The 22,030-nt window shown below is 49.1% G+C and overlaps 1 protein-coding gene across 4 annotated transcripts in view; it reads right to left on the minus strand.

The window, feature by feature from the left end:
* Nucleotides 1-1,188: 1,188 nt before the first annotated feature.
* The window catches only part of LOC142891805 (rho guanine nucleotide exchange factor TIAM1-like), a 49,371-nt gene continuing 28,529 nt past the window's right edge, over nt 1,189-22,030 (minus strand). For 3 of the 4 annotated variants that reach the window (XM_076031648.1, XM_076031649.1, XM_076031646.1), the window contains exons 13-29: nt 21,358-21,462; nt 20,427-20,508; nt 20,104-20,190; nt 17,664-17,876; nt 16,292-16,428; nt 8,433-8,657; nt 8,153-8,221; nt 7,270-7,395; nt 7,032-7,140; nt 6,746-6,925; nt 6,508-6,626; nt 6,297-6,405; nt 5,664-5,722; nt 5,430-5,526; nt 4,379-4,466; nt 4,097-4,290; nt 1,189-3,629 (exon numbers count right to left, since the gene is read on the minus strand). In XM_076031648.1, coding sequence (XP_075887763.1) covers nt 2,989-3,629; nt 4,097-4,290; nt 4,379-4,466; nt 5,430-5,526; nt 5,664-5,722; nt 6,297-6,405; nt 6,508-6,626; nt 6,746-6,925; nt 7,032-7,140; nt 7,270-7,395; nt 8,153-8,221; nt 8,433-8,657; nt 16,292-16,428; nt 17,664-17,876; nt 20,104-20,190; nt 20,427-20,508; nt 21,358-21,462 — 2,640 coding nt within the window. In that variant the 3' untranslated portion in view covers nt 1,189-2,988. The remainder of the gene's footprint in view (nt 3,630-4,096; nt 4,291-4,378; nt 4,467-5,429; nt 5,527-5,663; nt 5,723-6,296; nt 6,406-6,507; nt 6,627-6,745; nt 6,926-7,031; nt 7,141-7,269; nt 7,396-8,152; nt 8,222-8,432; nt 8,658-16,291; nt 16,429-17,663; nt 17,877-20,103; nt 20,191-20,426; nt 20,509-21,357; nt 21,463-22,030) is intronic. The other variant, XM_076031650.1, reaches the window with a different exon arrangement.

Here is a 22,030-nt window from a genome sequence, read left to right on the forward strand (position 1 = left end):
ATCACATTATCTGGCAAGTAATAAGCTTCTCCACAGCTTCATGAAGGTTGAGGCAAGTCGGCGACACAAGTCGGCCACTCATGTCTCCGAACGTGTTTGAACTTCCAACCTTCAGCACCGCACCAGACTTCCAACCATCGAGGGAGCCAAGACAGCTTTGAAATTCAGCTGTAAGTCAAGTGACATCTCAGGGGGAAAAGGAACATGTGTGCAGGATTCTTACCTCCTGAGGCTTTGTCAAAGTTTTGACCTCCAGCTTCTGCACAAGTGACGTCTCAAAGGATTCCTTAAGGGTGCAGAGTTGACGTCTATCGAAGAGTCAAAGGAGTTTTGAATTTACACTGCTTAACGCACACACACACACACACACACACACACACACACACACACACATTCCTCTTATCCACAGACTATAACAAGTTCATCAAGGCTTCCACCTTTTGTTTCAACTCTAGTGATGTCTTGAAGGATCTTCAAAAGGTGTGAAATCCTCCAGTGCTGGACATGTCAGCGTGCACAGTCTTAACCCTCCGTTTCTGTGGGCAGCTGGCTTGACTGTGCAAAGGTCAGGCAGGAGTTTATGAGGACACCTTTAAAGCAGTCTGACGATGTGAATAACAAATTCTTACGTCGTAAATTTTGATTTCGTTGAAAAGGGTTTTTTGCTTACTATCTGTCTGTCCGTGTCTGGAAAATTGCCTCCCATGGATTTAATTTGCCGCAGAAATGTTGGCTTGGTTTAAATCCACGTGGTAATTTAAACCAAGCCTGAGGGAACTGAGGATACGTCCTCAAAAGAAATAATTGATTTTGAGCAGTGCAAGTATTAGGGTATAATTATTATTATAAATCAAAACACAACACGTGTTTTAACATCTCTGTTATCTATGCAGTTTAAGCAGTTGCTAGTTAATTTTTGGTAAAGTAAAATTCACATATAAAATTAGTTTATTGGAACAGGTCTGTTTTAAATTGTTCCTATTTACCGGCTGAAAATCCTTCCTTGAATTTAATTAAGTTCATCCAATAGGCTACTTTTTATTGCACTAAACCCAGTAGGTCAAACATAATGTTATTCTAAAAAAAAAAAACATTTGATGAAACTGCTTTGTGAGTGTTGAAAATAAGAAAAAAAAAAATCTGAAATTCAAGTCATGCCTTCTGTAATAATTGCGCTTCCACACCAAACAAAATTTAGAAAAATTTATTTTGACATAAAAATGATAATACTCCACAGTTTTATATATTAACGCGCACGCACAAAGAGAGTACAAAGAGTCAAGAGTCAGAGGGTCTCTCGGGGGATTCTTCTCCGAGATCAAGGGATTGTACCTCACAGTCTGGGCCTCCTCGCTGGGAGCATCAACCCAGCGAGAGAGAATCCAAGGATAACCAGGATAATCGCAAGCGGGACAGCAGGAAGCATCCTAAAGCGTACCATCTCCCTTCACTGCCTTCCTCCATCCCTCTTGACTGCCAAGCATCAAGCGCACGTTCCCCACATCCTTTTAAAGTGCGCGACTGTGTGGTAGACGACAGTGAAACAGCACAGACTGGTGGACGGAAGGAAGTAACGCAAGTTGTGCAGGATGTGTCTCGCAAGCGCGGGTGAGTGTGAGAGCAGGAGATGGCACCGGCACCTCCCGCTGTCTGGAGTGACGGTGGCGTCTTGGTTGAACGTCTCCGTTCGTGGAAAACGAGAGAATTCAAGTCAAACAGGATCACGGTCGGGAGCTATTACGCTATATTTGTCGAGCACGACGGGAGTGTTGGCCTGCGGGATGAGGGAGGGTCTGTATGTTCATAAGCACTAATGAGACATGCCAGTTGAGAAAACGGAGAGTTTTAAGAACGACAAGAGAAACAAAGAAAAGAAAAAGAGGAAGACTGGACATTCGCGTGAAGGGCACGAGGGGTTTTGGCTCCGTCATGAGCCTCTTCCTGGCACCAAACGTAGAAAAACAAGTGTTTAACACTGAGCAACCGAGAGCGATGTAAACAATACAACTTACCCTTTCAAAGCCTATAATTATTAAATAAGGAACAGTATACACGTGTCTGTGTCAAAACACATGGAGTGGGAGGCCAAAGCGCCACCGCCGTTCTGTACAAAGAGGAAATCGGCACTGGTTTGTACTGCTGTCGTCACAGCAGTCTCCGTTAAAACACTGTCAAAAAATAAAAGAAAATAAAAGCACGCTAAAGCTAGTCAGGTCACCGTTTTCAGCCAAAAGCCCCTGAAGAGAAGTTCAGTAACACACAGCCCTTGAAGTGATAAAATACAAACAGCTTTTGTTTTTTTTGTTTATGTTGCCCTCGAAAATATATAGTACACCCACATTCCTGCGTTAAAAATAGACTTTTCTTTTCTCCTCCTTTTGGCCACGAGGTCACGGGTCAGGTGACTTAGGAACAGTAGCTGCCTGCTGTCTTTGTGAGCGCCAGAGCATCTGCGTGTCGCTTTACAGTGTACACACACACACACACACACACACACACACACACACACACACACACACACACACAGCCGTGCTCATGCGGTGCCGTCTCGTTTGTCACGTTTTTTGTCACAGTTCCACAGTGTGTGTGTGTGTGTGTGTGTGTGTGTGTGTGTGTGTGTGTGTGTGTGTGTGTGTGGTGGGTGTGAAAAATATAATTAGAAACACAGTGAGCACCTTGACGAGCTTCTCAGGTCCTTTCTTTCTTTCTTTTTTTTTAAATAGTCCTCAAAGAAAACATCAAGGTGTCGGGCACATGAAGTATGCAGGATTGTCAGGATAAAGGGGGGGAAGATAAGGGGGGTTTGGGGAAGGATAGTGGGAGATAGTGGGGCAGAAGCAGGATCGCTTCAGGGTTTTGTTTTTTTTGTTTTTTTACAACCTCCACACATGTTCTTCCCTCTTGTGTCTGTCAGTTTCTTAAAGCTTTAGATCCCACACATCCTCCCTCAAAGTTCCTCGTCTCATCTCCTCCTCAGACTCATTGACATCAGAAGACGTCGCTGTTGCAGCCGTTGGCAAAGTCGTCTCGTCGCACCCAGACGACGTCCTGGTCCTTGTTAGTGGCCCCTTCCACGGCGCACTGCTTCAAGGGCCCCAGTTTGATGGTGCCGGCGGTGCAGTGGGTCAGAGGGACGGCGCCGACCAGTCGCCCCCGGTCCGCTCCGTCCTCCCGGCTTTCCCTCCGGCCGGCGCCGGCCTCCGGCTCCCTGCCGCCGAGGCCCAGCCCCTCCATCCTGTCGTGCAGGTCTGCGGCCCCCGCTGAAGTGGCGGCGGCGGCGGCGGCGGCGGCTCGGACGGACTTGCAGTACTCGTCGTCGTCGCTCAGGATGTCCGTCTCCTTCACCTGCTCCATGTCGACGGCCTGGACCTGCTCTTCGAACCGCCGCAGGTCGAACTGCTCCTCCACCCAGCGGTCAGTGTCCTCGCCCTGGGGCTTCTGGGACTGGAGAAGGACGTGCTGGGTCAGGGGCACGTAGAGCTGGGAGGGGTCCAGGTCGCTGCTGCCGCCGCCGCCACCACCACCGCCGCTGTTGTTGTTGTTGTTCCCATGGAAGATGATGTCGGTGTCGATGGTGAAGCGGTTCCTCACCAGCTTCCTGCGAGCCAGCGTTCTGGTTGGAGCGGATGCTAAAGTGATGAGAGAAAATAAAACACATATTTTACCCTGTTGCACTTACATACAAATATTAGAAAGTAATTATTGGGATCTCAAATTGAAAGAAAATGCTCAGAAAACAACACAAGATTGATTGTTCATATTGTCTGTCAGTGACTTTGTCCTCATTGTTCTCTGTGCAATACCACAAAATCGACTACTCCAGTACTTCTTCTCCTCCTTTTGTCTGTTCCTTTCACAGCCAATCAGATGCCTCTATCTAACAATCTAAAAGCTTCTGCAAGCTCCTCTCACACCAACTATCTTCATGTTTCGCTACATTTATAAATCTCCTCTTTGCTTGTTCTCCAGGCCTGCAGCTCTGAACGTGTCCAAACCAGTCTGGCCACCCTGGCTTCATCTCCACATCTAAGATGTGCTCAACATTTTCATCTCTGTGTTACATCACTAACAAACAGCACGAGATGTAAATGTGTACCATCTGAGCTTTGCTCGTCACCTGCTCTGCTCATGGCAGGCCGCGCCCCTTTGAGAGCACAGAGACGTTTGCCTCCAAACGGGACATACTGCTGGCTGCGCGGCAGAGACTCTGTCTTCAGAAGCTGCCGCCGCTGCTTCTCCCTGAGGATGGAGTGGACGGCTTTCAGGAAGTCCTTCTTACTGTCTGGCGAGCTGCATGTTGGACGAGAGGAAAGTGTGGGTAAGATTTAGGAGGGCGGAGCCGCCGAGTGCACCGTCAGCCTGCGTTCTTTCATCCTACCTGCAGCACAGCTGGAAGGTTCTCTCCGGTCTTCCCTCCGATTCCGATCGCATGTGAACAATCTCACACAGTGCAGAAACCTCGGAGTCTAAGAGGAGGGAGGAGAGAAAGGTGAAATCTACATTATTCAAAGCTTCCTCTTAATAGCCCCCATCAATTTCTGTCTCTTTACCAGAGAGGGTGATAAAATGATGATAAAATGTGATAAAATGTTCCACCGAGAACTCAGAGAGGTGGCGATGGAGCAGCATGCAGATTCATCTGCTATGCTACCAGGGAAATGTTCTATTTTTTCCCCGACAGCTGCACCACGTGACCTCTGGAAGTTTTCAAGCAATGGGGGAAGTGAAAAAAAAGACCCTTCGGGTGGTTCAGATGGTTCATTTGCATTGTCAGTGCGTTTATTGCAAGTGTTCTCGGCAACTTTCCAGTCTAGTGGGAAAAGGAAACTAGCTCAGGCAAAGTCACAATAATATGCAAAAGTTGTAAAAGCATCACTCTGGTGCAGCCTTATCGCCGATTCGAAGCAGCCAGTATTAAACATTGATGGTGACAGTGAACACAGTTCATGTGCACAGATCAAGCACAGCTCTCACGCACTGCCAAAAAAAATAGACTTTCATTGTGGAGATGTGTGTCTGATTCTGCTGAGGCACACTGAAATACAAACATGGTGCCATTATTTGCAATTAGGCTAACAGACGTAACTACAGACACTGAGGAATCTTTTTTGATTCTGTATGTATTTCAGTTTTGTTAAAGATTAAAATGTGTGACAAGATTAAAAATAAAACAGAAAACAAGCAAAAAAAATAGCAGCGCAGTATTTTATTTTTTTTATCCTGTAAAATCCGCGGTAATAAATTGCATTTATATCAACTAATCCAGGATTTAAAAACTGAGATTTGACTTGAAGCAAACATAGGACTGAGCATCCCAGAATCTGGATGACAAGCCAAACGGAAGGCATCAAGAGTGATTCAAGGCTAAAAAATAAATTAAAAAAAATAAATCTAGTTTGACGTGTGCTGCTTTATTTAGATAGACCTACTTGCTAGGGCCCGAACTTGCAGGGACTCGGTGGCGATCATGTGACGGAAGCGGAAAGGATCCCTGTCATCGCTCACGGAGGTTCGGTGAGATGCACCCTGAAAAGGCAGAGGCAGGTCGGCTGCAATTTAGCAACTTGGCAGCAGGGGGCACAAAAGAGCGCAGAGCGACTGAGCCTGCTCTGCATCAAGATCCTCTGTGATCACTCAATAAAATTACATAAGGTCCTACTTACAATTTTTTTCTTGTGCTTGGCGCACTCCTTGTAAACAAACACCACTGCTGTTTTGAACACTGGGAAAGAATGACGCAGAGAAAATCATTAGCAGAGTCTGGGCAAGGTTACCTGTGAAAGTTGGAAAAAGAAGACAGAAATGGACAAAGCTCGCAAGCAAAAGACACTCATTTCCACTCTAGAGCGACTTTCCGGAAGGGTTCCTGCAGAGTGCAGAGCTTATTTATTTATCGGCCAAAGTGTCCCAGCTGATTAATATCTTACAAGCAGTAGTGTGTGATCCCATTAGTGAAACTTCAACACACATGGAAAAAAATGAAAATATGGCAGAGCTGTGCTATTCATTCGCCTGACCACGTTTTCCTTTTTGGGATCACGGCAGTGTCACCGCTTTGTCCGAATGTTTCTAGCAAACAAATATTTTATCGCAAACTGGGCCGTTGTTGAAAGCGATCACTGTGCAGATCATCTAAAACCCTCAAAATCTGACTGGATTTTCGAGGTTATATAATATATTGAACACCCCAGAGCCAAAATAAGCCCAAATGCTTTTCCTTATCAGTTTCCCTGTACTTTTTTTTTTTTTTTTAGAGAGTATTTGTCTGTATTTGTGTAAAATATTCTGACTCATACCAAAAGCAGCTAACTCTGGCTCCTTTTTGCCTTTGAGCAGAGACCCTGGGGGGTTGATCCACACCACAGTGCAATGCAGCAGAAGATCCCCCATGGACAGGTCAGCCACCTGACAGGGATAGAATCAAAAAACACATTAAAAACAATGTATTCGAGTCCTAAGAATGCCGACTGGATTCATGTAGGACAAAGAGGGACTGTAGACCTCTACCTCTTTTTTATCAGCAGTCTGCTCGCTGATCAGCAGGTCGAAAACGGCTCCGTACTCCTCGTGGAGCTTTTGCATCTCGTTGATGTGGCTCGCCACTTTGTTCATGGCCTTCATCGCGACTGCATAAAAACAAGCAAAACAGCAGTGACTTTCAGTTATGCAGCCGAAAATGCTCCAAACTTCACGTCTGAGACACGGATGAGAGCAGCTCAACAAAGGAGAAGTCCTCCTGAAGTACCGTCCAGGTGGTAGTGCTCCTCGCTGTCGGGGTCGGTGAGAGAGTAGAGCTCCCTCAGCAGCAGCGGGTACTTCAGGACCCTCTGAATGGGTTTGATCAGGTACGACTCCAGCGTGGACGAGTGCTGCTGCCGGGGGTTCCTCTCTGCCAGGAAGGCCTTGAAATCTGGATCAGTTTTGGCTGCAGGGACAAAATGAAGCGCAGCAACACCTCCTCACATCACTGCACATCACCCTGAGCCAGGACTTGTCCACTGGAAGAACACAGCTTCAAAAGGTTTGTTTACCTTTGGAAAGGACCTTGGGGACCTTGGTGTGGCTGGCGCAGAAGGCGCTGTAGATCTTGAAGCGATCGGCGTAATAAAGGAAGGAGCCGCCCAGAGAGAAGAGCACTTTCTGAGGAGCGAAGAGGACATTTCAATGCAGCCATGCAAACCATCAGTCACTTCTTCCAAAAAGTACCGCTATGCTGCTATGAGTCACGTACAAGAGGTTCAAACACTCATCACTGACTCACACACTCACCTTAAACTGCTCCACCCGTTCTAGCCGGTCCAGATCCGGCACCAGCCTGATCCCGTCTTCCAGCGTCCGCAGGAACTCCACCTGGAATTCCACCATCTCCCCGAGGTTCCCGAACAAAATGTCCAGCTACAACACAGAGAAGATCACTTTGATCCGGCTGCTATCTTGGAAGTCCTGTTTAAATTTGGGACTAATATTTTTCTCTCTTCCTAGATTCAGCGGAACCGCCTTGATACATTCATTATCTACCTGCCTCTAAAAGCTCTTAAAATGAAATTCACAAGAGAACCTCAAACACAGTGGCCACCAACTTTTAGAGAGGTTTTGGTGGCCTCTGTGACATCACAAAGGGCAGATTTTCCAGAACAGTGCATTTCAGCACACGCTGAACGGTGGCGCAGTGGTTAGCACAGCAAGAAGGTCGTGGGTTCAATTCCGGGGCCCGGACCTGAGACCTTTCTGTGTGGAGTTTGCATGTTCTCCCTGTGTCTGCGTGGGTTCTCTCCGGGTTCTCCGGCTTCCTCCCACAGTCCAAAAACATGCATGTGAGGTCAATTGAACATTCTAAATTGTCCGTAGGTGTGCATGTGAGTGTGAATGGTTGTCTGTCTCTATGTGGCCCTGCGATGAACTGGCGACTTGTCCAGGGTGTCCCCTGCCTTCACCCTAAGACAGCTGGGATAGGCTCCAGCAGACCCCCGTGACCCTGAGCTCGGGACTAAGCGGGTATGGAAAATGGATGGATGGCTATTTAAGAAGCGTCGGGAGCAAAAGCAGGAAAAGGATGGAAGGGTCTCAGTTGGGGGGGAGGGGTTCACTGATCAGGACCCTGCAATTAATGCATATCTGTATTGATTCAGTTGCATTATACAGGGAAAAGTACCTCATCCTGGGAAAGGAAGCTCTCGTTCTGCAGCGGCTTCAGGTAGCACTCGATCAGACAGCTCAGGTCCTGCAAAGAAACACGTTGCCGACAACGTGAATCACGAATGACGAGCGCTCAGTGATTCAGAGGAAAAGAGGGCAGGGCAGGCGTGGGTTACTGCTGCTGTGAAGGCCCTTGCATTTTGACTTTTATTACAAATCATCAACACATCAACACAAAAATAGCCACTGCTCTGCATGCCGTATAGAATAACTCAGGTCCTGAGGGATGTACTGACTTTGACGTAGGTCTTCTCCGTCTCCACCAGCTCGCTGATGACCTTGCGGAGTTTGTCGGCGTGGGAGAGCTGCCTCTGAGTGGCGGCGGCCGTCGTGGGCGGCAAGGCCGACACGGGGCTGGGAGAGAGTGAGGAGGAAGACGAGGAGGAGGAGGACGACATGGGGCACTCCAGCGGGTTCATGTCGTGGAGACTCCGGCAGAAGGTGGTGACCTGCTCCGTGCTCTGCGGAGCAGAAAGGAGACGACGGCGCTGCGTTTTTAAAAGGTTCTTGGGAGAGAAAGTGAAGAAATGTGCCGAAAGCTGCTGAATCAAAGAGGTTAAAGTTTCTGCACCACAAAAAAACATATTGAATCCAAAACCAGCCACTATGGCAACATCTTTACTTGGGCCAACATGAGAACAACGGCCCCACCTACAGCAAGAACAGCGCATCCACTCACAACCGGTCATAGCAAGATTCATCAAAATGCCAAGCGTGATCTGTCATATCACATTTATTAATGAGGGGCAGCTTCCTCCCACGGCCAATCGCCAGCCAGACCTTAGGGAGCAATAACAGCTGATACACGGCTGTCCGGCTCTTCAAAATAAAAAATAATAAAGTGACCAAATGGCAATGACAAGAGCTGCCTGATTCCTAGCTGGTTAAGACAAACTGAAGCACCTTTACAAATGCACAAATGTAGAAGGTAAAAGTCATCAGAAAAAGAAATACACAAGTAAAGTACGAGATACCTGAAACATCTGCTTCAGTACAGTAACAGGGTATTTGTACGTCATTACTTCACACCTCTGCCAGTGTGCAATAGAGTGGAACCAAATCAAAACGACAGGAACCTGCATGAGGAAATGATGGCTGTGTACTCATCCGAGTGTTGCTTCACTTTCCCAAGGTTGTGAATGCAACAGCATGTAGGCACAGGAACTCAGAGAAACCAGAGAGTGATGGAGGACAGGGAGGACGCGTTACATCCAGTCTGAAAGGCCGTGTAATGACTAATGATTAGGGGCGAATTAAGGACACTTTGAGTTGGACAATAGCCTTTAAATGATGGTGAGCTTCCTCTTGCCTGTGAGGAGGACCTGAACATTTTCTTGCAGCTGGTTTGCAGGAAGAAAAGATCACATGCGTCAAAGTTGGGGCATATCTACCCATTTTTTTAGATTTTCCCCTTCAGACCTCAGTGGAGGGGCCTCACATGGTCCATTATCCTTAAAAGTCAAGTTTAGCCCCGACAACAACACTTTCTGCTGCAAAACGCCTCGCACATGTCCAACTCAGACAAGTACAGCACAGCGAAAAGACGGAGAACCAGGCGCGACTGTCAGAGAACTGTGGCCAGTTTTGTTTGGGATGGGCTCCGTTCCACAGGTTCTTTAAAACAACAAAGCAAAGCAGCACTAAGTGGTGAGTCACCGCAGCGATCATCATGAGTGAGCAGCAGCAACAACAACAACACACCTATTCTTTTTAGTCATTGTTTAGTTGGGCAGGATTAACGCTCCAAATGTAATCCTGGGGCGCATCCGTTCACGGTTCAAATGAAATGAAATGGGAATGCGTGTCATCATCATCATCATCATCATCATCATCATCATGGCTCACTTGCTGCATAGGACAAATGCTGTTTTTTTGTTTCAGATTGTAATCTGACAACACGCTGTTGTGCTCCTGTTGCTGCTGTTGCTGCTGCTGCTGCTGCTGCTGTTCCTGCTGCTGCTGCTGCTGTTCCTGCTGCTGTTCCTGCTGCTGCTGCTGCTGCTGCTGCTGTTCCTGCTGCTGCTGCTGCTGCTGCTGCTGCTGACGACTGCAGCTCAGCTACGGCCTGTCCTGCCTGATTTCACGCCTTGTCTAACGCCGAGCAGCACCAGTGACAACACTAATTTTCCATACTGGTATGTAAACCAGTTTTCCCCACACACACACGCACATAGCTGATGTTCTCTCAGATGTCGGCCCACATCCTAAAGCGACAGTGACACAAGGCTGTCTTGACTCTTCTGCTGATCATAAATGATTTACAATTATAATTCAAAGCCATGAATGAAGCTGTTTTTCCCCAATGACCTCGTTCATGGGTTTGAGCAGAAGTTGAGAACTTGAGCAGTTGACAAATTTTGCTCCGTAGTTACTGCGTAGCTTCCACGTAGCGCTTCTTCTTCCCCCAGACTTGAATGCATCATGTCAGATCTGGTGTACAGTGAGTGCACAGCATGGAGCTGCTGTGCCTCTTGCTATCACTGACGCTTGGGCGTGAGGCTCTCAGCAGAGCTTGTGGTCTTCAAAGACACTGCTTACACAGCCGTGTCAAAACTTGAAACGCTCAGTTTAAACATGCATTCGCTCGTACCTAACACTTGAAACCAGGAGGCAGGTTAGGGAGTTTAGCAAAACACACCAAACCACTCCGATTACATTCTGCTCCAGTTTGGGGGAAAGACATGGCAGGTGAGTGAAGTCTTGACATCCACGGCTGGAGGAACCAGCAGCAGCCAGAAGACAGACGCACCCCTGACGAGACGGCAGGCACGGCAGAGAGTGGCCACGACCTCCCGTCCTCCGAGTCAAGATAAAGGGCACCGAGCGCAGCCATAAACGCTGATGCTGCTGATCGGACACATGACTTCATCCATAAAAAAAAAAAAACATAAGCAAACAACCCAGGTTGGTACGCTGTGTAATAAAACCTCTGCCAAAACCTCTTAGCTCTGATAGCAGCAGTCTAACACACACACAAACACATACAGACACACACACACTTGGCTCACCATGTGCAACATGTCATAGATGGATTCTGCGGAGCGTTTGGAGTTCTTGCTCTTCCTAAAGGTGGACATGCTGCCAGAGTTCAGAGGGAAGCCGTGGATCTCTCCCTCCTGTGCAGGCAGGTGCCGATCCCTCGGTGCCACGCAGTGCTGGAGCTGTCTGTTTTCATATTTCTAACACCCCTCCACCCCTCCAAAAAATCATGCAAGACTGGACGAGTTCACCCAGCAGGCTCTCCGGGCGGCCAAGCCCCACCGCGCAGCAAAATAAACTCCTGCGGTTCCACGCTTGCACTTTTCTGCCAGCAGCGACTTCCGATGAAAGCAGCCCGTCGCCGACAGGCAGGATTGGAGGCAGGACCCAACGCAGCGGCAGATTTGCAATCGCCACGTTCCCCTGCGTGCATCTAATCTGTCCGCCCGTCTCAAATCCACCCGGCGTGATTTCCCGTCGTCTCTCAGTCTCCTCCCCCCTCCACCGCCGTCCCTCCCCCTCTGAGGCTCTGTCCCGCTCGCCGCTCTCACTCACTCTCCCTGTCCAGGTGTTTCAAAGGAGCAGCGGGGCGGAATGCGACGGGGATCAACAAGACAACAAGCAGGGGGGGGGAGGATCAGAGAGGTGAAGAAGCAGCGGACGGAGGTTCAGGTCTGACTGGAGAGTCGAGCTCCCAGCAGAAACCACACGAGCCTCAGTTCTTCATGTCAGCCAGCGAGTGATTCACAACGCCACACCTGCTGCTGTTTTTTTTTTTTTTTTTTTAATCAATACTATTGCATAACGTTAACTGGAGTAAGATTACGCCACAACTCAGGCTGACGGAGCGGCCAGAGGTCAGAGGGAGATAAGAAAGGAGTGGAGAGGCTGGAAATGTTTTCTAAAAGGATGGTTTTCTACCCACTTCTAGCAAGAAAAGAAAGTTCTGCCACATATTAGTGACGACAACTGAAAGCTGATCTGTCTCTAACTTTTCTTCAGCAGTTAGTGAGAGTAATGTGCAAAGGTGCACGCGCATGCGCAACACGAAGGTCTTTCACCTCGTTGCTGAAGGAGGAAAATAGACAATTTCAAGACAAAGTCGACAAATCCCAGCGGAGAGAGAATAGGAGACCATGCAGGTAGTACCTTTCCTCGTGTCAATCCCTTCCTTGTGTCATGCATTTTCCTTTTTAAAGAGTCCAGAGAGAAACTCTGCACCCTCTGACAGAGAGAGAGAGAGCACTTATCACTGACTCGCCCATCAGGAATGAGAGACACAAGCACAAGGTGAGGGAGGAGCGCGCAGGCAAGCAAAAACCTGTATCTATATCCACACACTTGGCAAACAGGAACTCTCTCTCTCTCTCTCTCTCTCTCTCTCTCTGTCTCTCTCTCTCACACACACACACACACACACACACACACACACACACACACACACACACACACACACACACACACACACACCCATTCACTCTGGCTCTATCGCAGTGGCAGGCGGGATACGTCATATAAAGCGTGTGTGTAATAATAAAGATGGCAGAGTTGATAGCGGTACCGTGAACATCCCGTGACATTCAGAAGCAGAGCAGCCGCGCCGCTTGTCGACAGGAGTAAATATGCGGTGGGGGGGAAGGCATGACGGGAAGTCTTTAAAGTTCAGTCGCATCCAGAATGTAGGCAAAAAAAAAACATGCAAATCCATAAATCCCTGCGAGGAATGATGGGATAGTCGGCCTGAGACAGACTTTAATCGTTTAATCTGAACTGAAAGGATGATTTATGTTGTGACACGAGCCCTCCGCAAATCTATGAAGGGGTTTATTTATTTATTTATTTATTTATGTACAGCATCTTATGCAAGACGCCGCAGTTAAAACAAAGACCTTCCTCATCCTCCTCCTCCTCTTCGTCCTCCTCCTCCTCCTCCTCTATTCATCCTCCCTCAGAGGTGGCGGTGAAGCTGCTGATGGCTTTATCATCACAAGGAGTTTATGAAGCGCTGAGGAATAAATGTTAACCGTCCGCAGGGCAGCAGCAGTGATTTCAAAGATTTGCTGCTGAATGTTCAGGACGCGTCGTCTCCATTAATCAGTGCATTGCTCCCTCTAGTGGGCGACCGTGAAATGACAGCAACGACTGAACCTTGAGGTCTGGCTGCGCAGCCGATGATGAAGACTAGTTTGAGGTTACATAAACAAAGCCCTGCCATTATGGACTGTGAGTGGACAGACAGGACTGGCCGGAAGCAAAAACAGCTGTTTGGCTGCGGCTCCACCTGTTCAACCAGAAACGAACCTTGACAGAACCTGCCACCCTCTGAGACACTGATTAACTCTGACGTATCACGGTGCTCTGTCAATCACAACTGCCGGCTACAGCGCCTCAGAGGCTGCTGGCAATCACCGTCATCTTCATTATCTGGGCAATCGCAGAGCAATCACAGCCTCATTCTGCGCTTGGTTCGTCATTTTGAGGAGGTGCTCCCGCTCTTTGTCTAAAATAATGAACCTCCCTGTTTCCTCTGGCAACCCAGACTCTCATTTATCCCAACTAAATGATGTCAAACACTGTGGAGAATGAAGTAATTAGAATGTGGGGATAATTAAAATTGTCCCACTTTGCCTATTCTGTTTTTTTTTCCTTTAAATTTGCCTGAGCCGTGCCAAAATGTGACCGCAGGCTGTGGGTGGAATGAGGTGAGCAGCAATTCTCAGCGCTTCAGTGCCTTCACTGTCCCTGCCGCTCCTCCCCAACAGGGGAGCAGAGAAACAAAGCAAGAGCAAAAACAACAACGCACGTGCAAAGTAAAGGGCAGATTTTGAGACGCTGCATGTTAGGAACAAGACTATGGTTACATTTTTCAACGCAAGCGCTTCAGGCTGAGGTCAGGGGTCGCAGCCGGTCCGGGAGTGCAGGTGGGGGGGCTGTTTGAGAGCCAACAGTATCCTTGTGTTGTTTATGGTAATGAACAGCAGGGGGTCAGCGAGAGGGAGGAGGCTGCCGGGAAGGAAGTGTGCTCACAAAAACAGGAGAATAAAATGCGATTCAAAACAGAGTGAAGGGGAGGAAGAACAGTGAGAGGTGGTTCCAAACACAGCACAAAATGATGATGACGACGATGATAATCAAGAAGGAAAAGAAAAACGCAGAAGAGCTTCATCGTTGCGGCTTTGCAGACGGCAGATGGGAAGAGAAGTCACGTGTTGGGGGGGCGAAGGAGGTGAGAAACTAAAGGTGTTATGCGGATCTTGGATCCCCTCTCTTTCCAGCCATTTGCACCGCACTCTGCTTTAGTTCCCTCACAGTGTGCATGCAGAGCAGCCTGGGATGATACGAATTAAAAAACGAGTCGAAGGAAATCAAGATCTCCTTTGCGGCGAGACAGCGGGGCAGCATTGCGTAACACTGGGACATTAACTGAATTAGGATTCAGTCTCATCTCCCACCACTGACATCAGTCATGAATCCACCTTGACATGACATGACGATGATGTGCAATGTTACCCTAAAAAATAAAGCTTCTTTTTCTGGTGAAGTAATGCGACTAAAACCATCGATCCAGTTTGGACGATGGATGATCAGTCGTCTTTCTTTCAGTGCAGAGAACTGACATTGTTGCTTGGACAAAACAATGAGGTGGTGCCACACGCACAAACACGCGCACATGCACACTGTCCCAGGACGTTACATAAAGGCTGCAGTGCGAGACGAAGCTGGATCTAACTGGATTCGTCTTTTTGCCAACCTTAGAAAACCTCGGCGAGTCTTCCTACATTTTTAATTGGAGTCTGAGGTTCAGCAGTTTTGTTGAGTTTAACAAAATCCCCCCAATGTTTTTTCCTGCACGTCACGCCCCCTCCCTCACCGCCCCCCTCCGTCGCTGCGGCTCACACTCAAAGAGTTTGTCTGAGGCCGCGGCGGAGTCGCAGAACCGCAGCTGTCGGCCAGGACCGAGTCTAGACCGGGAGTCAGTCTGTGGTTCCGGCGACTCGCTCCATTAGTCCTCCCGCTCGGACTCAAGCTCACTGACACACATACAAAACAGAGCGAGGCGCCGTCCCCGCCCTCTTTCCCCTCCTCATCTTTTCATTTTCCTCATATCTGGGTTATTGACAGAGATCCCAGGTTTCTTTCCGGTGGTGACCGGTCATCAGGCGTCGCCGCTGCGATGGAAGTGACAAGCTCATCGGAAGAAGGCCAGCAGGCAGCGGCGAGCGTCCCGCCCGTCACGGCGCCGACCCTGATGGGAGCGGACGCGGCGTTAATTAGAAAGCCACGGCGTGCGCTGGCTCTCTCGCTCACCTGTCCGTCTCCATCCCTGAGCGCTGGACCAACACCAACACATCTGTTCACGCTTTGGAACCGATAGTACACGTACACACACACACACACACACACACACACACACACACACACACACACACACACACACACACACACACACACACACATAGTGCAATCTCAGTCAAGCACTGATAAAAATTGATTAAAAGGACGTTCATCAATACGTCAATGTGCAACTTAACACTCCCAAATAAAAAAATCAGTGCTTCTCTTGTACTGATTCTTTCACATCATGGTCGGATGTGCGTGCACAACTCCATTTATTCTCCCTCCGTCACTCACACACGCATGCGAGGAAGCACGAGGAGTGAAATATTCAAGATTCTTTTTTGTCTTAAACGTGCAGTTTAGAGTATTAGTGTGAATATCAACCCCGGAGAGTGTCTGGGTCTTTGATCAGTGATGTCAGCAGGCTACTCATACACAGTGCGTACGCGCGCGTCTGTGCGTGCGCGACATCTCCGAGATCAAACACACAAAGCAGTGAGTGGACCAGCCTCCCCCCCGGAGCTTAGGGGAGAGGGAAAAAAACTGACTGTGGGCCGAGAGATGGAAGCGCAACAATGCAGCTAATCAGCCGCTTCAAACAGCCGCAGCGATGCGACCGGGTTTCAAAGCCACCGCTCTCTGTGTGCGTGCGGGAAAAACAGAGGGGGGGTGTGCGGACTGTCCAAACAGCGAGGACGCATATTCTGTCTCCCCGGCCTTTGTTCCACATTTGCATGCGTACAGAAGAGTTGTGCAGAATTTGCATGTGGTGTCCTACCCGCTGTCCGCTTCCCGCGCTGGACTTCTGGTCCTCTGGGTGACCTCCGGGGCTCGGCAGCAGCGGGTGAGGCCCGTCCTCCGAACCCTCATCGGGACTGTTCACCGCCAGCTCCGACACGTCGTCCAAGATGTCCTCTGCAGAGACGAAGGCAAAGGACGGAGCTCAGCGGGGGAGCAGATCTGCATGCTGTGCGGTTGTTCGCTCCAGGGACGCTCTTGCAGCAATGACGTCTCCAGGCTGGCAGGGAACTTTCAGTTGCTCTGCTTGCTAAAAGGCATGGCTTCGCATAACAACCTTTTGTGATGTCACTGACACCCCTCCCACGTTACAGCCAGGTGTCACACTGGGGTGCTGATGATAATGTTGGCAAATGAGCAACCACTGCTTGGTCAGGGACAGAACTGTGCAGTTCTTCACGGGTCGGCAGTCCCAGGTTTAGACTGCTGCTACATTCCCAGCTCTCCCAGGGTAGGACTTTAAATTTTAGGGCCTGTGCACATTTCTACCACCCAGTTTCCTTGTCCCTCTCTAAACCTGGGAAAGGTTCCACAATGCACCAGCTTCCCCCAGGAGCTAAAACAAGACTGTAAACAGAGGGCTAAATATGCTTCTTCCTGGATTTTCTATTTAATTGTTTTGCAATTATTTTATCAAAGGCATCTCTACTGGAGACCTGGATAATAATATGATGAAAATAAGTCCTGCATTGGATCTATAGAAAATCAAGATGACACTACTCTATCTGCTATCTGTCTAACAGCAAGAACAATGTGATGCACTTGTACAGAGGTTTAACTGCATCCCCTTTGTGTTTGTCTTCAGTTGTGTCCCTGTGTTTTTAAAGTGGGGGATGGAAAACTGCTCCTGATCCTCTTGATATCCACAAGAAAAAAGCCCAAATTAGTGTCTCCTCCCTGTCGGAGGCCTTTCAGCGTCTCCTCGTGACACCATCGACAACCTCCATCTGGCTTTGGGTGTTTCCACTCGACCCTCCCGCATATGGCGCATCCTAAACACTGACAGCCCCACACTGCTGAGGGATTCCTATTAATATTCATACTGATCTGAACAAACACCGCCGGCGTGTCAGCCTCCGCACCGCCAGACCCAGTTTGCCAGGAATACAAATGGCGTCCTTGCATAGATAAAAAGAACAGGTCAGACGTCTGCCTGCAGGTCAGCGCTGGTGCATAACGAGCGCATCACCTAAACCCCAAGCGTGTTCCTGTTATTCAGCTACACAGAGTTTCTGGTTGCAGGTTTTTCCACATTTTTGCTGTTCAAGTGGCCGCTGAGATCATGTACACAAATCAAACGAAATAAATCTTTGCAGCATGGGGCATTCTTTCCGCACGACAGAATGCTTCACCTTGGCTCTGGGAGAAGATGTCCGTGGCCGGCTCCTGCTCCCAGTCAGATCGGCGGGGGGGATGGCAGCAGAGCACCTGCGGGTGCAGCTCAGGGACGGTGCTGATGCTCAGGGTCAAGGCCTGGTTGACAAACGCAGCCTTCATGTCGTCCATCTGGAGAGCCGAAGCCGGCTTGCCATTGAGCAGCAAAACTTCGTCCCCTGATTTTAAACCTGGTGGAAGAGAAATATGGGTTGGCGTGTCAAAAAGCTTGGTTTGGGGGGGCGGCATGTCTCGTAAAACCAGAACATTCTATTTGTGGGCCATGAACTCATGAGTGCTAATGTGTACAAATGATCCAGAGAGGGGAAAAACTTGAGAGCGCAGCCTTCCTGCCAGGCATTCAGACATGTTGGGACTCTAATGTGGCCCCATACATTAAAAATGCATCCTTCTCTGCTTGTTCGCTTGCGGCAAATATATCTTCTGACAAGACTGGATAAGTTTTTTTTAAAAAGGGAAAAGGGTGCAATTCCTATCTATTCCAGTCCTGTCCCACCATGGTGCACATTCTGCAGATCTTTATTTTAGAAAGAAAGGAAAAAAAAACATGAAAGATATTGACTTTGGTAGAACGCAGCCTGTCACCACTCCCCCCACCCTCTGCTCCACGTGTGCCCGGCCGAGCTAATTGCTAAATTAGCACATAATCAGCTGGCCAATCAGCTGTGATCTCCAGCCGGTGAGCTTGATTTGTTGTGGCAGCGGTTGGATGGACTTGACGGAGGCGGAGCTCCCACCTGAAGCTCCCGGCGGAGGGAGTCAGACAAGACGGCCGCCATCCCGTGAACGCGGATCTAACGCACGAGCTCATGTTCCCCACGTCGTCCCACTTTCAGCGCCCTTCTCACCGCTGCAGACAGCAGCAAGTCGTTGTTCGACGTCGGCTTTTACAGCCCTACATGCTTACACACACAGCGTAACACAAATCTATAGGAAAGACACAGGGCGCGCGCATTTAGCCCTGAGTTATGACCTAGATGTCTGGATGGGAAATGTCAGCCGCAGACGAGTCTTTATTGGGCAGCGGGAGAGAGAAGCGCCTACGGCTATATGTGCTACTATATGAATATGACAGTGTGTGTTGCCTTGCTTGTGTCTTTGTGTGCGGCGGTGCTTCTGTGAAAGGGGGATGAAGGGAGGGGAGGAGCGACAACTATAGTGGCGGGGGGGGGGGAATAGGAGGCTGAAGAGCCTTCAGGGCTCCTCGTCCAGCGCTGGCCTGGTTTCTGAGCGTGCCCTGCAGAAAGTGAAGCGCAATCTCCCCCCCCCCCATCCTCTGCACTCCATTCGCTACGGGCTGAGCACGCACACACACACGCACACACACGCACACACAAACATGCACGCACACGCAGCAGGCCCGACTTTTGTCATGCTTGGTATATTTAGTTGTGTGATTCACTAAAACGTTGTGCTATACTGTTGAATAAATAAATAAATTAGTGAGCTCTAGGCTCCAGCAGACCTCCGTGACCCTAAGTGCAGGAAGAAGCAGGTATTGAAAATGGATGGATGCATAAATAAGCTCGTATTGTGTTGTCTGGATACCACATTATCTTTTTTCTTCATTTTAATCCCCATTGGCCAGCAGCGGAGAGAGAGCGCAGCCGTGTCCTGTGGCAGCTGGCGGCCTGCTAACCGAGCAGCTTTCTGATCCCTGATACACCGGAGGAAACAATCTCACACTTGAGTAACCTCGGTCTGACCCCCGGGCACCACGGTGGCCTGTGTTATTTTCTATACATTAGGTTATTTTTGTGTCTACGGAGCAGCCGTGCGCTTATCGCAGCCATTAGCTGGCCCCTCGGTTTTGTTGAAGGATAAGAAGGCCTGATTGGAAGCCACAGGCGCCGCCAACAGTCAGGTGCAGACAGAAGGAAGGCTGGAAGTCGTCTTTGCTCTCAGGAAAGAAACAAAACCTTCTTTTCAGTTTAACTTTGTTTAGTTTCACCCTTGTTGAGTTTTTATACCTTCATCACTTTCCCACTTTTTCTGCCCAGATGATTTTCAGTGACCTCTAGGTTCAAGTTCGTATGTACTGGGAATAATGATGCGCTATAGGTTCCTTTGGCACGAATCAGGTGACGGAGCCGCTGCGACTGCGCGTCACTGATTCTGGGTTACAGTGGGATTTTGCACCCCCCCCTCCGCGCCCCCTCCAGCTCTGGAGCAAAGGGAACTTACGCTGTTGGCTCAGCAACTGTCACGCAGAGCTGCACTGACATGATGCCATGTGGGATTGTGTGTGTGTGTGTGTGTGTGTGTGTGTGTGTGTGTGTGTGTGTGTGTGTGTGTGTGTGTGTGTGTGTGTGTGTGTGTCAGCATGCACTAAAACGCTGCATGAGCCCCGTGGTGTTGCTGTATCCAGATGCAACTGTAGACTTGAACAGTTTGTACCTTTGGCTGAGGCCAGTCCCTCTGCTTTCACCTCGGTGATGTGGAGCTGCTGCGTCCCGTCCTCGTCTATGACGGCCACAGAAAAACCTGCAGAGAAGGCGGCCCAGTCAGCTTTTCCTTTAAGTTCTCCTCCTGAAAACCCCTCAATTAGACTGCCAAGGCAAAAAACCACAGAGCCACCTAATTACCATCTAATACCAATTATTAACCAAGTATGACTCCTTGACTATACTGTGACGTCTGTCACAGAATCAATTTGCTCCAGAGGATTACAGAGGTGAGGACTGGACCTGCCGTCGGAGGAGTGGGGGTGAAGAACGTACCGTAACCGACGGCGCAGGACTCGGCCTTGTCGAAGCGGATCACTCTGGTGTCTTTGAGGCAAACCTCGATCTCTTTGATGAGCTGCGGGCACATGACAATTATGTTTTAATAGGCAATATGAAACTGAAGGGGTGTTTGTTGGGACGAGACGAGACGAGGCGGCCAAGGTCACGGCGCAGCCTCGGCCACCACATTTTAATTAGGAACGCGCAGATTCATGTTTAATTCAGGGGGAAGGAGGCAGGAGAAATCCGGGTCGAGTGTGAGAAGTGAGTAGGAGGGTTTGACCTCAGTGTGTGGACGCAGCTGTGTGCATGAAGGACAGACGGGGACAGAAGTCCTCAGTGTGTGTGTGTGTGTTTGGTGCGGAGAAATAATAACATATTATCGTACAGCAGCGAAGGATGAAAGAGAGCAAAATGAGTCACCGATCAAAGCAGGACTATAAAGGACCACTTGAGCTCGAGTTGCACAACGACTTTGGTTTGAGTTCAGCGTGTCACCTTCAGTGCGATGTCACAAGAAAGAAAAGAGTTTTTGTTTACGCCGGCTGAATGATATAAAGGGTGGTCGTTTCTCACTTCAATGGAACTGACTGTTAAAATAAAACATTAGAAAAAAAAACAGAGAACAAAACCTGGTTCATGGTGCGTGTTGTAAAGTGCAAATAGTGTTAGCGCATAATTCAAAATGTGGGCAGGTGAAAATATGAATAATAAGCCATTCTTTTAATTATTTTATGCACTGCAGAGCAAATCAGCAAGTGATTCATAAAACTTTCACAAGCCTGCATGCAGATCTGCCCAAATGTCATCGCAGGGTGGAGACCCTTCATTTCCAACTGGACGTCTTTGGCTCAGTTCAAACTCTAAACTCACAGAAACAACAGCGAGTGCTCGGACTCATAATTCAGAGTGCACCCGTTCTCACCAGGTCTGAGATGTCCTCCTCAGGTTTGGGCACATAGTAAAGCATCTGGTGGTCCGTCCACACTTTTAGCCGCAGGTAGTGGCTGGATGGGTCCATGTTGTGGGTCTAGAGACAAAGGGAACGCAATCAGACAATAGCTCACCCGACACTATAGGCAACGGAGGCGCGCACGGACTCATGGACGGAAGAGACAAGCTGAACATTTCAGCCTGGAAGACACAGCCAGTGTTTGCGCTATAATGTCAGGAACCCTTTGGCAAGCGGATGAAATGCATTAATTGTACATCTCGCGAAACGCACACACACACACAACCGCGTATGCGTCCATGTGTGAGACGCACACGGGCGCCACGCGTTGTTACACGCTCCAGTTCATTGCGACGCGTATGTACACAAAGACTCCCACGCCGACGTTGATCAGCTGTGTTCTCGCAGAACCCCGACTGCAGCACGCGTCATTAGGCCTCATTATTCCTGTGCGTCCCGAGCCCACAGCGGTGGTGGGGGGGTGGGGGTGCAGTTGCTCAGAAGGCAGCGCACAGCGGGAGGATAACGAGAGGACGCGCGACACCGTCAGGCATCATCCGCAGACGTTGTCTCGTGTGTTTCCGGCCGTCCGGACCGACGTCCTCTGATCATCAGCGTCTAACTCGAACAGCGTTGACCTTTTTCA

Source organism: Nelusetta ayraudi, unplaced genomic scaffold, assembly GCF_046127955.1.
Source record: "Nelusetta ayraudi isolate G7.1 ecotype Tasmania unplaced genomic scaffold, CSIRO-AGI_Nayr_v1 ptg000033l, whole genome shotgun sequence".
Classification (NCBI taxonomy): domain Eukaryota; kingdom Metazoa; phylum Chordata; class Actinopteri; order Tetraodontiformes; family Monacanthidae; genus Nelusetta; species Nelusetta ayraudi.